At 38.0% G+C, this 18,033-nt stretch overlaps 1 protein-coding gene across 19 annotated transcripts in view; it reads right to left on the bottom strand.

Moving 5' to 3' along the window:
• RABGEF1 (RAB guanine nucleotide exchange factor 1) overlaps positions 1 to 18,033 on the bottom strand; it is a 106,820-nt gene that overhangs the window by 38,774 nt on the left and 50,013 nt on the right. For 10 of the 19 annotated variants that reach the window (XM_067011864.1, XM_059036640.2, XM_059036647.2 and 7 more), the window contains 3 exons: positions 16,820 to 17,005; positions 14,360 to 14,526; positions 772 to 941 (listed from right to left, as the gene is read on the bottom strand). In XM_067011864.1, the coding sequence (XP_066867965.1) occupies positions 772 to 941; positions 14,360 to 14,526; positions 16,820 to 17,005 (523 nt within the window). The remainder of the gene's footprint in view (positions 1 to 771; positions 942 to 14,359; positions 14,527 to 16,819; positions 17,006 to 18,033) is intronic. The other 9 variants (XM_059036642.2, XM_067011866.1, XM_067011873.1 and 6 more) reach the window with 1 other exon arrangement.

Genomic DNA, 18,033 nt, shown 5'->3' with positions numbered 1-18,033 from the left:
TGATAAAGATAAAATGGCTGAAAAAAATTTAATGCAATTCTGAAAATACTTAATTTTCTAGACTTGACCCATATGTGGTAAAAAGGTTGCTTACCACTGGGCATACACTAGGACTGGAGAAAATAGGAATGAAGAGGAAAAAGATGTGGGCAAGAGTGGTTCATTGTTGAAATTATGGGTTAGAAAGTACAGGTCAAAGACACGTGTGGAAGACACAAGGTGTTATCCAAGTGACCTTGGACAAGTCACTTATCCTCTCTGGCTCTCAACTTCCCCACCTGTAAAATAAAGGGACGGTAACTATATAGTTGCTAAGGTCGCTTTCAATGTTTAAATTTTAGCTTTCCCTTCTCTACCTGATAAAGGAGAGGAAAATTAAAAACCAATACAAAACAAAACTAAAAAACCTAAAATGATTACTATTGGTCTAATGATTGTTACTTAGAGTTCAAGGTCTACTACGGCTCTCTTGGCAGTTTACGCTATTTACAAGGTGACAAGTTAGGAAGGCTTATTACTAAAGTACACAACACAAGTAGCTCTGATGCCACGTGTTCCATGCGAAGATGATCCAAACACCACTGAGTTGCAGAGGAAAAGTATTAGCCTGGGCGGCGTGTTTAACTTGGTTCAGTGACATTTCTCGGGTAAGTCACTTAACATTTCTGGATCTTTATTTTCTCAGTTGTGAAATGACAAAGTTGTACTACTTTATCTCTGAGACCTTTCCTAAAACCAAAACTCTATGTTTCTAAGTGGTTCTCAACCTACCCTTTTGTAATGCATTGATTCCAAAAACAGCTTGGTCTGCTTATAGATTTCTTGGCCTGTCTTGTGGAAGGTCTTGAGAAATTCTATGAACTCTTTAGACACTCTATCCGTTTCAATGCTGGTTTGCCGGTTTATAGAAGGACTGGGAGCTTTTGGTTCCTGAATTTCTGCTGGGAAAATTAAACATAGTAAGTTTCATTACACAGAAGAGCCATGCATGGAATTACTTTCAGTATCTAATTTAAAATTATTTAAATTATGCTAAATCAAAGTTAAACTTGAATTTAAATTACTTTATGTTTAAATATTTGGATTTTCCTTAAAGTAAGCTAAATCGATTTTATGAGTAGGAAGTACAATTAGATAAAACTACATATCTAAAAGATACTCCTATTCAAATAAAGGTGCTCTATCAGAATCTTCTTAGCCAAAATATATCATGCTTTGATCTATATATTTAATCGTTAACACTGAAATGGCACTGCTATCTTGAACAACTCTCTCAAAGACTGCATGAATTTACAAAACCAGTCAACATGTAAAATAACAATCAGTAGAAGCACAAAAATTATAGATGACTTATGCTAGACAACCTTCCCAAATCCACTTGATTTGTCGAAAAGGCAAAGGCTAATTTATGTGGAGATGAACAATTATTTACCCACCATTCAAACTTCAAGTCATACTGCTCAAAGTGAAAGTATGCATCCAAAGTAGCACAGTAAACATGATAGAGCAGAGGCAAGAGAAGCAAAAAAAAAAAAAAAAAAAACACTGTCCAATCAGTTGGCCACACAATTCTTTGCCCTCTTCAAATACACTGAAAGGAAAATAAGACCTTTACACAACAGAGATAAGGGTGTTGTAATAGGGTAAGTGCTCTCAGAAAACATGAAATATCACTTGGTCTCTGATCACATTCTAAGCCTCCTGATTTTGAATTGTGCTCTCTAATGCAATACCTGAAAGGAATTAAAGTATCTCATATACCCATGATCCTTTTCTATACACACACGAAAAAAGATAATTAGGAAGAAAAAGTACCTTTTGTTAAGTATTAAAATCAACCTATTACATGCTTTCTCAGAGCAATTTCTTTTTCTTTAACTGAAGTATAGTTGATTTACAATGCTGTGTTAGTTTTTTTGTGTGTACAGCAAAGTGATTCAGTTATATATACATATAAATATATTCTTTTTCATATTCTTTCCATTATGGTTTATTACAAGATATTGAATATAGTTCCCTGTGCTATACAGTAGGACCTTGTTGTTTATTTTCTATACAATAGTTTGTATCTGCTAATCCCAAACTCCTCATTTATTCCTCCCCCACCCCCTTTCTCCTTTGGTAACCATAAGTTTGTTTCTATGTCTGTGAATCTGTTTCAGAGTAATTTCTTACAATCTTATTTTTTGAACTTTAGTATCTGAAATACATTTTAATGATGTAGCAGCAATAAAGTTTTAAGATAATAAAAGCATTACCCCTATTAGAATGACTGGTCTATTCAAGTGAGACAAACACATACAGATCTTGTAAAAATATACCTTAACTACATAGGTCAAACTAAAGATTCCACCTCTCACTTCAAAAAAACTCTTTTCCAACATACACAAATCAATGTGATACACCACATCAACAAAAGAAAAGACAAAACCACATGATCATCTCAACAGACGCAGAAAAAGCATTTGATTAAATTCAACATCTATTCACAATAAAAACTCTTACCAAAATGGCTACAGAGGCAACATATCTCAACATAATAAAGCTATTTATGACAAACCCACAACCAACATAATACTCAATGGTGAAATGCTGAAAGCCTTCCTGCTAAAATCTGAAACAAGACAAGGATGCCCATTCTTACCACTTCTATTCAACATAGTATTGGAGGTGCTAGTCACAGAAATCTGACAAGAAAAAGAAATAAAAGGTACCCAAATTGGAAGAGGTAAAATTGTCATTATATGCAGATGACATGATACTATACACAGAAAACCCTGAAGACTCCACACAAAAACTACTAGAAGTGATAAACAAATTCAACATGGTAGCAGGATACAGGATTAACATAAAGGAATCTGTTGCATTTCTTTATACTAACAATGAAATATCAGAAAGTAAAAACAAACAAACAAAAACCCTTTAAAATCACATCAAAAAAAAAAAAATTAGGCATAAACCTGACCAAGGAAGTAAAAGACTTACATGCTAAGAACTATAAAACACTGATAAAGAAAACTGAAGATAATTCAAATAAATGGAAAGATATCCCAAGCTCTTGGATTGGAAGAATTAATATTGTTAAAATGGCCATACTACCCAAAGCAATCTACAGAGTTACTGTGATCCCTATCAAATTATCCAAGACATTTTTCACAGAAGTAGAACAAAAATCCTAAAATTTATATGGAACCATAAAAGACCCAGAATTGCCAAAACAATCCTAAATAAAAAGAACAAAGCTGGGGGCATAACCCTCTGAGACTTCAGACAATACTACAAAGCTACAGTAATCAAAACAGTGTGGTACTGGCACAAAAACAGACATATGGATCAATGGCACAGAACAGAGAGCCCAGAAATAAACCCACACACCTACAGTCAATTAATCTTCGACAAAAGAGGTAAGAGGGACTTCCCTGGTGGTTCAGTGGTTAAGACGTCATGCTTCCACTGCAGGGGCTGTAGGTTCAATCCCTGGTTAGGGAACTAAGATCCCACATGCCAAGCGGTGTAGCCACAAAACAAACCAACACACACACACACACACACACACACACACACACACACACACACACACACAAAACAAAACAAAGACAAAGGAGGCAAGAATATAAAATAGAGAAAAGATAGTCTCTTCAGCAGTGGTGTTGGGAAAGCTAGATGGCCACACGCAAATCAACGAAGTTAGAACACATTCTCACACCATACACAAAAATAAACTCAAAATGGCTTTAAGACTTAAGTGTAATACATGACACCATAAAACTCCCAGAAGAGAACATAGGGAAAACATTCTCTGACATAAATCGCACCGATGTTTTCCTGGGTCAGTCTCCCAAGGCAATAGAAATAAAAGCAAAAATAAACAAATGGAACCTAATCAAACCCATAATACTTTGCACAGCAAAGGAAGCCAAAAGGCACAAAATGACAACCTATGGACTGGGAGAAAATATTTGCAAACAAAGCAACTGACAAGAGCTTAATTTCCAAAATATACAAACAGCTCATACAACTCAGTAACAAAAAAACAAACAACCCAATCAAAACATGGGGAAAAGACCTAAACAGACATTTCTCCAAAGAAGACAAACAGATGGCCAAAAGGCACATGAAAGGATGCTCACCATTGCTAATTATTAGAGAAATGCAAATCAAAACTACAATGAGGTACCACCTCACACTGGTCAGAATGGCCATAATTTAAAAGTCTACAGGAATTCCCTGGCAGTCCTGTGGTTAGGATTCCATGCTTCCACTGCAGGGGGCACAGGTTCAATCCCTGGTCAGGGAACTAAGATCCTGCATGTAGCACTGTGCGGCCAAAAAAAAAAAAAGAAAAGAGGGCTTCCCTGGTGGCGCAGTGATTGGGAATCCACCTGCCGATGCAGGGGACACGGGTTCGTCGTGCCCCAGTCCGGGAAGATCCCACATGCCGCGGAGCGGCTGGGCCCGTGAGCCATGGCCACTGAGCCTGCGCGTCCGGAGCCTGTGCTCTGCAACGGGAGAGGCCACGACAGTGAGAGGCCCGCATACCACAAAAAAAAAAAAAAAAAAAGAAAAAGAAAAGAAAAGAAAAGAAAAAAAAATTCAATTAAAAGGTCTACAAATAATAAATGCTGGAAAGGGTGTGGAGAAAAGGGAACCCTCCTACACTGTTGGTGGAAATGTAAATTCGTGCAGCCACTATGGAAAACAGTATGGAGGTTCCTCAAAAAACTAAAAATAGAGTCGCCATATGATCCAGCAATCCCACTCCTGGGCATATATCCAGACAAAACTGTAATTCAAAAAGATACATGCACCACAATGTTCACAGGAGCACTACGTACAATAGCCAAGACATGGAAGCAACCTAAATGTCCATCAACAGATGAGTGGATAAAGAAGTGGTGTATATACACAATGGAATACTATTCAGCCATTAAAAAGAAAGAAAGAATGCCATTTGCAGCAACATGGATGGACCTAGAGATTATTACACTAAGTGAAGTAAGTCAGAAAGAGTAAGACAAATACCATATGATATCACTTATATGTGGAACCTAAAATATGACTGATAATAAGCTTATTTACCAAACAGAAACAGACTCACAGACATGGAAAACAAACTTACGGTTACCAAAGGGGGTAGAGGGTGAGGGAGGGATGAAGTGGGAGTTTGGGATTAGTGGATACAAACTACCATATATAAAAATAAACAATAAGGATATAGTGTATATAGCACAGGGAACAAAATTCAATATCCTATAATAAACCGTAATGGACAAGAATATGAAAAAATAAACAAACAAAAAACCCCATTTTGCCCTCTAAACTGCATACTGATATTAAGTAGTTAGCAGATCAAAAATGTACTTTATAGTTATCTTTCCAAATCACGTATCTGCCTATCTTCTAAAGTATCAGGTGCTTCCTCACTATGATTCAAAATGGAGAAGTCCTGGGACTTCCCTGGTGGTCCAGTGGTTAAAACTCCATGCTCCCAATGCAGGGGGCTCAGGTTCGATCTCTGATCAGGGAACTAGATCCCACACACCACAACTAGGAGCCCGCATGCCACAAATGAAGATTCTGCATGCCGCAACTAAAAGATCCCAAGTGCCGCAACTAAGACCTGGCGCAGCCGAGTGAATGAATGAATGAATGAATGAATGAATAAATAAATAAATAAATAAAATTAAGGGAAAAAATTTTTTAAGTTATGAAAAAAAATGTAGATGCCCTAAAAGAATTCAATCATATGAAAAGAAAGCATAGGGCTTCCCTGGTGGCGCAGTGGTTGGGAGTCCGCCTGCCGATGCGGGGGACGCGGGTTCGTGCCCCGGTCTGGGAGGATCCCGCGTGCCGCGGAGCGGCTGGGCCCGTGAGCCATGGCCCCTGCGCCTGCGCGTCCGGAGCCTGTGCTCCGCAACGGGAGAGGCCACGGCAGTGGGGGGCCCGCGTACCACAAAAAAAAAAAAAAAAAACCACAAAAAAAAAAAAAAAAAAAAAAAAAGCATAAAAAAGAGAAGAAGGGCACATAAAAACACACTATATGTATGGCTAAAAATACTGTCAAAAGTCAGACAACAAACTGGAAAAACTGTTTGTAAGCTACATCACAAAGGGCTGTTCTCCCTCATATACAAGTACTCCTATAAATATAGAGGAAGAAAAATCCAATGGTTCAACAGAAAAATACGTGAAGAATACTAACACTGCACAGAAGGGAAACATAGATGGATCTTAAGCACAGGAAATATACTCAATCTCACACACGATAACAAATGTGCAAATTAAACCTACTAGTATTATTGTATGGCAGAAACTAGCACAACATTGTAAAGTAATTATACTCCAATAAGATTTTTTAAAAAGACAAAGAAAAAAACTATTATTAGATGTCATTTTAAAAATTAACAAGTCAACAAAACTCTGAAGTTTGATGGTGATGAGGATATAGGGGAAAAGTCACTTACACTATGGAGGTGGGAATGTAAAATGACATACCTGCAATGGAATGCAATTTGGCAATAATCATCAAAATTAAAAATACATTTATCCTATGACCCAACAATTCCATTTCTGAGAAATTTTCCACTGACATAATTGCACATGTACAGAATGAAATATGTACAAGGCTACTCATTTTAGTACTTGTAAAAGCAGAGGTCTGAAGATGGCATAAATGGCCACTACTAACAGACTAAATAAACTTTGGCTTAATCCATAAAGTGCAATATTATGTAGCTTAAAATTTTAAAAGTATCCTTTTTATGTACTGATAAGGAGAGTTCTTAAATATACTGCTAAGCTAAAAAAGCAGGGTATGCGTAATGTGCTTTTATGTAAAATAGGAGGATTGGGATAAGAACAAATTGTTTATAAATGAAAACAAAAGCAAAGAATGATACACAAACTAGTAACAAAAGTTGTCTGAAAATGGGGGAAGGATGGTGGTAGTGGCTGGGAACTAGACGGGTGAGGGACCATATACACCTTTTATTTTTGAGCCATTTGGATGTACTACCTTTTTTTTTTTAAGCAAATAAGGCACAATTTAACTCAAAACAAAAACTGGCACATCTTTTCTGAAACATTTTTTTACCAAAACGGAAAACCTAAAATTATATTTGACACCCTGTACAATTAGAAAACATTCTTTAAACTTGGAATTTAATCTTTCACTCAATCTGATAAATTCCACTCCTAGCTGTGATGGAACAACAGGGATTAGGTTTACCCTACAGCCTTAACAACTAGAAAAATCAGACAAAACATATGAAAAAATGGTTTTCAGACACTGGCCAACAGGCAGCGGTGAGAGTAACCCCTGAGAGAAGGGGACAAACATGGTAAATCCTACAAGTGTCCCAGCTCACTGCAGGTAGAGTTTTTAGGCCTTGGCACAGGGAGAGGCAACTCAAACAGAGCCTAGCAGACTTGCTGAATTGGGGAAACAATACTTAGAGCTCAAGAAGGCCGAAGTTGCTAGAATTTGCATGGCAAAACACATAGAGGATGGGCTGCAAAGAAAAAACTCCAAATAACTGCAGAGGGGTTCCCTTGAGTCTCAGACTGAGTACTGCACATGCACGTGAGAAAACGACCCACAACTGGGTAAAGGAGTGGGCAGAACAATCTCCTGAGCACACATGACAGGAAATAATTCATTTTTCCTACTAGCCAGGAACAAAGAGTATTAGCAATAGCAAATATGTGGGCAACTATAAAAGACATTTTCTCATTCAAAAATTTACTTAAGGGCTTCCCTGGTGGCACAGTGGTTAAGAATCCGCCTGCCAATGCAGGGGACACGGGTTCAAGCCCTGGTCGGGGAAGATCCCACATGCTGCGGAGCTACTAAGACCGTGCACCACAACTACTGAGCCTGTGCCCTAGAGTCTGTGAACCACAACTACTGAGCCCGTGAGCCTAGAGCCCGTGCTCCACAACAAAAGAAGCCACCGCAATGAGAAGCCCGTGCACCGCAACAAAGAGTAGCCCCTGCTCTCCGCAACTACAGAAAGCCTGCACGCAGCAACAAAGACCCAACGCAGCCAAAAATAAATAAATAAATTTACATTTTAAAAAACAAAACACAAAAAGAAGGCAAGAAAAGAGGAAAGAATTATATCCAGGTGGGATAAATAGAAAACAGAGCAAAATGGTAGGTTTAAGCTCCATCTTATCAAAAATTTCATTAAATATAAGTAGTCTAAATAGCCCTGTGTTTTTAACATAGAAGCAAAGCTTGTATTTCAAGTATAGCCAGTCTGTTATGAATATCAAGCTTTCCATTTCCCAATCCAAACACTCAGTTTTTAAAAGTCTTGGCAGCAGAACAAAATGTGCTCTTGAATTATAATGATAATGTTTAAGCTATCGTTCAATGACAATTTTCTACATGGCAGACACTGTGCTTTACTCCATATACTCATCAACCCTTAACAATTTTGTTATATTCCTGAAACCATATGAAATAATAAATGTACATACCAATAAAATTTTTTTGTTAGGTAGGTGGAATTATCATTTTACACATGAATACAATGAGGTTAGAGGTTAAGTCATTTATGTGAGATATGTTACACAGGTTAAGAAGAAAAGCTGAGATTTAAATCCAGATCTGTTTGACTCCCAAGCCCAAGTTCTTCACAGTCACACCATAATTCCCTCCTATCATTACAGCATATTTATTCCTGTTTAAATCAAGCAACGAGTATCAACTGAGCACCTACTACGTGAGGCTGTCTGCAAGCCAGATGACATATTAAATCGAATTAAATCTTCAATAAGGTAAACCTATAAAAGCTAAATCTTCAATAAAGTAAACCTATAAAAGCAAAATCTTCAAGGGGCTTCCCTGGTGACTCAGTAGTTAAGAATCTGCCTGCTACTGCAGGGGACAGGGGCTTGAGCCCTGGTCCGGGAAGATCCCACATGCCGCGGAGCAACTACGCCCGTGCACCACAACTACTAAGCCTGCACTCTAGAGCCCGTGAGCCACAACTGCTGAGTCCGCGTGCCACAACTACTGAAGCCCACGTGCCTAGAGAAGCCACTGCAATGAGAAGCCTGCTCACCGCTTGCGGTTGTGCAAAGAGTAGCCCCCTCTCGCTGCAAATAGAGAAAGCCCGCGTGTAGCAACAAAGACCCAATGCAGCCAAAAATGAATAAATAAATTTATAAAAGCAAAATCTTCAACAAAAAGGCTATTTGAAGGATAGCTGTAAAAGAGTAAACACAACCTAAAAATGTCAATATCAAAATAGAGCGTGATCATGTAGTAAAGATGATTAACACCATTTTAGTACTAAAAACATATTTTGTATCTCAATGTTAAAAAAATTTACTGAAAATCCCACATTTCTCAGATTATCCAAATAGAATAAGGACAACTCAGTAGAATATTATAGTTCTTCTAACTTTTTCAGCTGTTTTGACCATAGATATATAATATGGACTAAAAGGCAGAGAGTCTATAGTATAATAAAAAATATATATATTTGGTTTGGGCCCAGGGATGGATATTTTTCATCACCAATGGCCAATGATTCGAGCAGCCATGCCTATAAAATGAAACCTCCATAAAAACCCTTATATGACAAAGTTTGGGGAGCTTCCACACTGATGAACACATCGAGGTGCTGGGAGCAAATGCCCAGAGGGCATGGAAGCTTGGTGCCCCCCTCCCTTACCTCGCCCTATGCGTCTCTCTTCCATTTGGCTGTTCCTGAGTTGTATTCTTTAATAAACCCATAAGCATAAACAAACTGTTTTCCTGAGTTCTGTGAGTCATTCTAACAAATTATCAAACCTAAGGAAAAGGTTGTGGCAACCCCCGATTTACAGCTGGTTGGTCAGAAGTACAGCTGTCCCCACTCCTGGGGATTGCAACTGGCATCTGAGGTGGGGGCAGTCTTGTGGGGTCCAGCCCTTAACCTATGGAGTCTGTGCTGACTCTGCGAGGTTAGGGTCAGAATAGGACTGACTTGCTGGATATACAGTTGGTATTGTAAAATAATAGAAACCACATATTTGGCTCAGGGAAAAAATTTCTCATTGTCCTTACCAATGAAAGTCAGAAATTGAGCATGTTCCAAATACATTATATTCAAACATTATAAAAGATGATTTTACAAGTTAAAACAATTTTTGGAATAGATAAGAAAAGGCAGTCAAGCTGAGTGTACCTGAGAAATGACTGTAAAAACAGGCACAGTTATAAAACCGGTTCCAAATTCAACCTGGGGAATCATTACTTCAGTTTCATCTAAGTACCAAAGAGGCCCACATGATTAAAGTAGCAATTCATTAGTAATTCTTCAAATGATGTAATTAACACTATGCTTCAACTTAATTAACATCTGAAATTCGGGTCTTGGGATAGCACTGAGTGTAAGAGGATTATAGTTTTGTTTTTTAAATCTTATTTTGAAATAACTTCAAATTTACAGAAAATCTGCAAGATTGTTACAAAGAATTCCCTTTATCCAGATTTACAAAATTTTAACATTTTGTTCCATGTCTGTGTGTATTATTTTTCTAAATTTTTTCAGAGTAGATTGTATGTTTCATGCACTTTACCCCTTAGTATGAGTATTTCTCAGCAACAAGGATATTCTGTTGCTAACTGTAGTTATTGAAAAAAAGGATTTGTTTTTCACAGAGGATCAAATTGAGGGTCACACGTTCATTTAGTGGTCATGTATACTTAGTCTCCTCTCATCCAGAAACGTTCCCCAGACTTCCTTTGTTTTTTTTATGACACTGACAATTTTGAAGAATACAGGCCAGTTTATTTTATCCAATGCACTTCAATTTGGGTTTCTCTACTGTTTCCTCATGACTGGATTTCAGGTTATAAATTTTCAGCTTAAATATTACACAATTCATGTTGTGTTCTTCTCAAAGTATCATATCTAGAGGCACAGGATGTCCATTTCCCCCCATCCTTATGGAGCTGCCATTTCTCTACTTGGAATTAATAAATAAGTTGTGGGAGTTAATTTGAGATCATGTTCATAACTTGTTCCTCGGGAAACCCCCTCTCTCATCCCAGACTTAGCATCCACACTGATGAAACTTGTCTGAATCAATTCTTATTAAGATGACTACAAAATGGTGATTTTCTATCGCCATCACTCTTATATTTATTAGTCAAGATTCTATGGTAAGGTTCTCCTCTTCTTTATTTAATTATTTATCTATTTTATTAGTTGGACGGACTAATGGATTATTGTTTTATTCATTTACACTCCATTTATTGTCTTTGGCCATTGGGAACCCATTCAAGCTGACTTCTGGGCCTTTGACCTGTCCCCAACATTTCTGAGGGGCCCTTTTCCCACCTCAAGTTCCAGAATCAGTCATTTCTCCAAGGAACCTTAATTCACTTCAGTGAAGAATAGTATTTAGACTCTAAGGTCTGAGTAGAAAGATTGGTATTTTAATTCTAAAAAAAGAAAAGATATTCCTCCTTAGAGCACTGCTTGTAGATTAGTTTGTAAAAGATGTACACAAGAGTCTGCTCTGGGTGACAACATCTACTTGAGCTCCAAAAGAAAAGGGCATTTTGGAACATATGAGCAAGTATTTTGACTTGGCTGACCCCCTATGATTTACTCTAACTATAGCTCACTCAACCTTACTTTGGAGAGTAAAGAACTAAAAGTAAATTCTCTGAGTCTTTACAGTCAAGCTGTTTCATTTACCTCTTCTGGAGGGACAGCCAATTCTAACAGGAAGTTAAAATAGTTTTCAAATCCCTTAGAAGGTCATTTGTCTTCTATATACTACCAATCTGCCCTGGCTTAAGAGCTTTCTTTCATGCTACCAATAGAAGCAAGCAAAATATTAAGAGCAAGGACATCTTGAATTAACAAAGTGAAATAAAGAATACAGAACACAAAAGGTTGATTGTAGTCTATAGAGTCAATAAATTAAAACTGCATTTAGTATAGGCTAACTTTATCCACATGCAAAGGCGAAACAAATAATCAGCCTGAAATGCAAAGTTCGCCTGGCAGAGTTACATAAGCAATCTGTGAAACAAAGATCCAACAGCATCCTCTTTTCTAATGCACACACATCAATTTTTTCCCCCCAACGCTTTGAGGTCTTTCTCACCATATGCTTTCTACAGACAAAAAAACAGCTAAAGATCAAAAAAATATAAAGTAAAAATCTATCATTCTAAAGAGAAAAAAGGTAAGAACTATTCCACATAAAAGTTTTTAAGATAAAAATCACTTGAAGTTTTTCTTTTAAAGTACAAATCTTCTCTCCATAATATAATGCATACTGTACAGAAGGTCTTAGGACATGATTTTTTTAAATTGCCAAGTATAGTCAATGAATGTATGTGACTATTAAGCACTTCAGTAATAGAAACTTCATTATCTATCTATCTATCTAGATACAGACACAGATATAGTTATAGATAAAAACACATATTTCAAGGTCAAGGGATACAATGGAAAAAAGCTTAACCAGGAGTTAGGAGACCTGAGGTCTAATACATCAACTCATTATATCACCCTGGGTAAATTAGTTAACCTTTATGGGCTTTCACACTGTCATCTGTAAAATGTGGCAGTTACAGCTGATGGTTTTCGAATTTCTTTACTATTTCATCTGTTGTCATATACCATTTCATCATACATTTATAAATTCATAAGGTTAATGAGACTTTCTCAAAGTAGGAAACAGAATTTAAGCTAAATAGGAATGAATGGCTTTGATCAATACCTTTGAGCTCCTTACCAGCAGAGATTATTTTGTCAGAAAAACAACAGGCATTTAAAAATAGCTAACACTGGAGATTAACCATGTGTGTCAGGTACTGCACTGAACTCTGTACACACATCGGCTCATTTAATCCTCAAGACATGCCTATGATAGGTATTACTGTCCCTCAGAATAGACAGGGCTTAAAGAGATTAGCTTGCTTAAGGTCACACAGCTAGCAAACTGCAAAGCTGAGACTCAAACCAGGGTGACTCCAAAGCTTACAGTTTTAATCACCCTACTACACTATCTTCTAACAAATAAATCATGAGCCAAATACATTCCTATCAAATACATTTAATCTCTAGCAGGTACTGATTATTTCCCTTTTTACTACTGTAGAGAAAACTGCTGAGTGACAGCCAACCAAGAACAACTCCAAATTAATCACGTGAACAAAAAGATTGTTTAAAGGTTTGCCTCTATTAAAGAGAAGTGCTGTGTTTTTCGATAAGCAATTGTTCCTTTTAATAAAACAAAAAACAATAGTCATTAAATCCGAAAGACCAGAAAAGATCTTAAGGTGTGATAGTATTATTATTAATTTTTTTAAGGTGTGATATTATTATGCCCCTTCCTTTAAGCAGACCAAAAATCTCATGACAATTACCCCAGGTTGGGGGGCAGGGGGTGAGGGGGTGCAAGGGAGTGTCTAAGAGAACAGCTCTACCGATAGCATCAGTGTTGGTTCCCAGTATCCCTCACCATTTCAAATTTACTGCATATTGGGGCTTCCCTGGTGGCGCAGTGGTTGAGAATCCGCCTGCCGATGCAGGGGACACAGGTTCGTGCCCCGGTCTGGGAAGACCCCACATGCCGTGGAGCGGCTGGGTCTGTGAACCATGGCCGCTGAGCCTGCGTGTCCGGAGCCTGTGCTCCGCCACGGGAGAGGCCACAACAGTGAGAGGCCCGCGTACCACACACACAAAAAAATTTACTGCATAGCTCTGATTACCAACAGAAAGGTTCAGAGACTAAGCCCTAACAACAGACATTCTTTCTTGTTTCCTGCTAGGCCACTTCAACTAGCCAATCTGCTCACTAGTGAGAATCTTCCTGCTTGTTTAATATGGAATTTTAAGAAGTAGGATGAATAAGGTCAAGTATGTACAAAAGTGAGCCTTTTCCTACATGTTCTCTACGTAGTATTTCCTCAACACACAGGCTGTCTCTCTAATAAGCTCTCAGAAAACTTTTTTAGACAGCTTTAAGCCTAGAAACAGTCATTTCTGATAAGGTATGGATAGTGAGGATATTAAACAAAGGAGAATAAACCAATATCCAAAAATTAAAGGCACAAAAAATAAAACATCCAAACAGATGGGATGGGAATGAATTTTATAAACAAAACTACATATTTCAATTATCTTTATTCCTCCTATAGAATAAATAAGTTCTCTAAAACACAATATCCTCCAACAAAAGAGATTTCATATGTCATCTGCACCTCATACCCAACATCTCAAGTCTACATTGATATTGTCTGAACGCTTACAGAAATTAAAAAACTGAGCCCACATACACTGTGGATCTACTCTATACCTCTTTGGGCACAAAAGAAAAAAGAGAATCAGAAAATTACCCTTCTTTGATCCAACCCTGGATGAAGCACTGAAGAATTTCTTCACTGTGGTAACCTTGCGGGTCTTCTCATTGGTTTTCTTTTCTTCAAACTTGGAAAATGTGAGGGATTGGGCCCCTTGGCTGCTCTGACTGCTGGCAAAGGCCTCTTCTTCCTCCCGCTGTAGTCTGTAATTCAAGAAGACGTGAAGTTTAACCCTGATAATTCTCCAAGTTCTGCTTGTATCTAAAGGTAATAACTCAATGAACTGGGGATCTAAAATTTGTAGAACTAGAGGCTAAATACACCAAATAGGTCTGAGGTCTCTGATAGGAAGCTCTCCTATGTGCTACTACAAACTTCAAAAGGGACCTTCTCCATGGATCATGTTCACTCAGCAATTGTACTAGTGTTACATAAAGCAAATAAAGTCTAGTCCTTTTCCCTGACAACCTCAAGGTTGGAAGAGAGAAAAAGACAAATAAATAATTACCACATAATCTAACAGTGCCTATTATAGTAGAGAGCAAAACCCAAGTGCTATGAGAACATAGGAAAAAATAAACTAAATCTGCTGAAGGAGTCCAACAAGGTTTTATAATGGTGACATTTAGGCCAGTCTTAGAAGGATCAAGAGGATTCCGCCAAGTAAAAGGGCATTCCAGGAAGAAGGTACTACAAATGTGAAGGATGTGGCTTTTGTTGTGGACCAAGTTCATTCAACACAGTCAGATCACTGACGGTGTGATGGACTATGATGCTGGATGTACAGTTAGGCAGCAGGTGGTAAGAAACCTTGACTGCCAAGCCTGCTATAATCCTGGATTTCATCATGTGGTGGGGAACCAAGAAAGACTGTAATCTAGTAGGTTACCATTATCTGATCTGTGTTTTAAAGGTAATGCAGGTAGCTGTGTGACAACTTGAGGGGCAGAGAGACTAGGGACAGAGACAATAATTAAGAATATATTACAAAGATTTAAGTGAGAGAAATAAGAACCTGGAAAATAGGAAAGGATGAAATTCAAAATACTTCTCTTAGCTAGAATAAGCAGAACTTGCTTAATTAGTTGTAAACAGTGTGGGAGGTGAAGGAGAAATTAATAATGACTAATGTTTTTTAGCCAACTGAATAAATAGTGATGTTGTTAATTGATACTGGAGGAGGGTTAGGAGGAACTGCTGGGAGTGGGGATTAGAGTAAATGAAAGCAAGGAATCTTGCCTTGGACCAGCTGAATTTGAGGTATTTATAGTAAATCTCAAAGGCTATCTATAGAACTATGGTTCTCAAAGTGGATTCCCCAGACAGCAACATCAACATCACCTGGGAACTTGTTAAAAATGCAAATTCTCAGGCCTCACTCCCAACCTACGAGAGTCAGAGATTCTGAGTGTGAGGTTCAGTGACCATCGTTTTTACAAGCTTTCCAGGTGATTCTCATGCCTGTTCAAATATGAGAAAGTGTAGGAAAGGTCGCAATTGGAAGCAGTAAGAAACAGCAACAAAAGCACAGGTAGAGGTGTTGGTGTGAGAATGGAATAGGGACACATCTTTCTCTGAGACAAAACAGAAGTTAATATAAAGACACTAGTACAGTTTGATAACAAGGGAGAAAGCTAAGGGAATTCATGACTAGTGGCCTCTACCTTCTTTCTAAAATAGGATCAGCTACAGAGAATATCAGGAATGCAATGGGAAACCCGAGGAAATAGTTAATGTTCTATGTCTATATTTTCTCTTTGACTGACTATGGATTCACTAAAAGCAGCAAGTGTACTTTATAATACTGAGTTCGTCACAGATGGTAGCAAAGTAATCACTCAACAAATACACCTGATTAAATATTAAAAAAACTAGCAAAAGCTGTCAGAGATCAGTCTTTCTTTTATAGAGAAGCTTCACAGTTTCTAGGATGCTTTGGTAAAGGATTAACATTATTCATGGTATTTTATTAGTTCCTATGCTCACTAGACATTCTGTTTTAAATTTCTGCATAATACTAACAAATGCCATTTTTTAAAGAAAAGTTAAATTTCCGTAATGTAAGGATTATATATACAAATCAACAGGTTTCTATTATTATGTGCTTATCACTGTGCCAAGATGCCATGCTGGATATATTAAAAGAACGAGGAAAATAATGCTTGATGAAAGTCATGTGCAATAACCTCATTTAATCTTTCACCACAAAATATGTTTATCTCCATTCTTCACTCCAAGGAGCTTACTGTCTTTATTAGAGAACTAAGACTAATGCATCCCAAACACAGAACGATTAAAAGTTAAGACAAAGACAAAATAAAGAAATCACTGAAAGCTACTCATTAAACGCTGAATGAGGGGAAAAAATTCATTTCTCTTAATATTAAACTGACTTGCTGAGAGATCAAAACAGAAGAAAAAAATGTATTCTGACAATGACAGAGCTATGTATCCAGTTATATCACTGTTAAACCACCCCTAGTTAAGTCCTTTTACCGCTCTGCTAGTTCCCAATCCTCCTGAATCTGCTTCTGCCTGGCTTTGTGGTACTCCTCCCTCCAGCACTTGGAGCAGAAACCCTGCCAAGCAGGGTTGCCATAATAACCACATCCTTTCTTGCATAGGAGTTCTGACTGATCCACATGAATTCCTCGGCGTTCAGACTTAAGGCTCATCTTCTTCCTGTTAATCAAAGAGCAAACAAGAAAGTTTTGTTGAAAATGAAATCACTATCATTCTACTCACAGTGAAGCAATTAAGAAAAAAAAATGAATGAGTCTATCATCTTCAAGCTATAATGGAAGAAATGAGAGAGGGAGGGAAGGAGGGAAAAAGAAAGTTTAAATATTGCAAATTATCATCATACTAAAGAACAAACTTCTTATTCCTGCCCAATAATATAAAGAACACTTTAAGAGGACTAATATTGGATTAAAAACCTAAACAGAAGACATGAAACTATGAAACTCCTAGAAGAAAACATAGGGGAAAAACTTCACAACATTAGATTTGGAGACAATTTCTTGGATATGACACCAAAAGTACAAGCATCAAGAGCAAAAATAGACAAATGGGGGCTTCCCTGGTGGCGCAGTGGTTGAGAATCCGCCTGCCGATGCAGGAGACACGGGTTCGTGCCCTGGTCCGGGAAGATCCCACGTGCCGCGGAGCAACTAAGCCCGTGAGCTATGGCCGCTGAGCCTGTGCGTCCGGAGCCTGTGCTCCGCAACGGGAGAGGCCACAACAGTGAGAGGCCCGCATACCTCAAAAAAAAAAAAAAAAAAAAAAAATAGACAAATGGGACTACATCAAACTTAAAAACTTCTACACAGGAATCAATAGAGTGAAAAGGCAACCTATAGAATGGGATAAAATATCTGCAAACCATATATCTGATAAGAGGTTAATATCCAGAATATGTAAAGAACTCCTAAAACTCAACCACAACAACAACAAAAATCCAATTAAAAATTAGCAAAGGTTGGGCTTCCCTGGTGGCGCAGTGGTTGAGAGCCCGCCTGCCAATGCAGGGGACATGGGTTCGTGCCCCGGTCCGGGAGGATCCCACATGCCACAGAGCGGCTGGGCCCGTGAGCCATGGCCGCTGGGCCTGCGTGTCTGGAGCCTGTGCTCTGAAACGGGAGGGGCCACAACAATGAGAGGCCGGCACCATAAAAAAAAAAAAAAAAAAAAAAAAACATTAGCAAAGG

Source organism: Kogia breviceps, chromosome 14 (assembly GCF_026419965.1).
Source record: "Kogia breviceps isolate mKogBre1 chromosome 14, mKogBre1 haplotype 1, whole genome shotgun sequence".
NCBI lineage: Eukaryota > Metazoa > Chordata > Mammalia > Artiodactyla > Physeteridae > Kogia > Kogia breviceps.
Note: the sequence above shows the minus strand (reverse complement) of the source record. Positions and strands in the feature narration are given on the sequence as shown.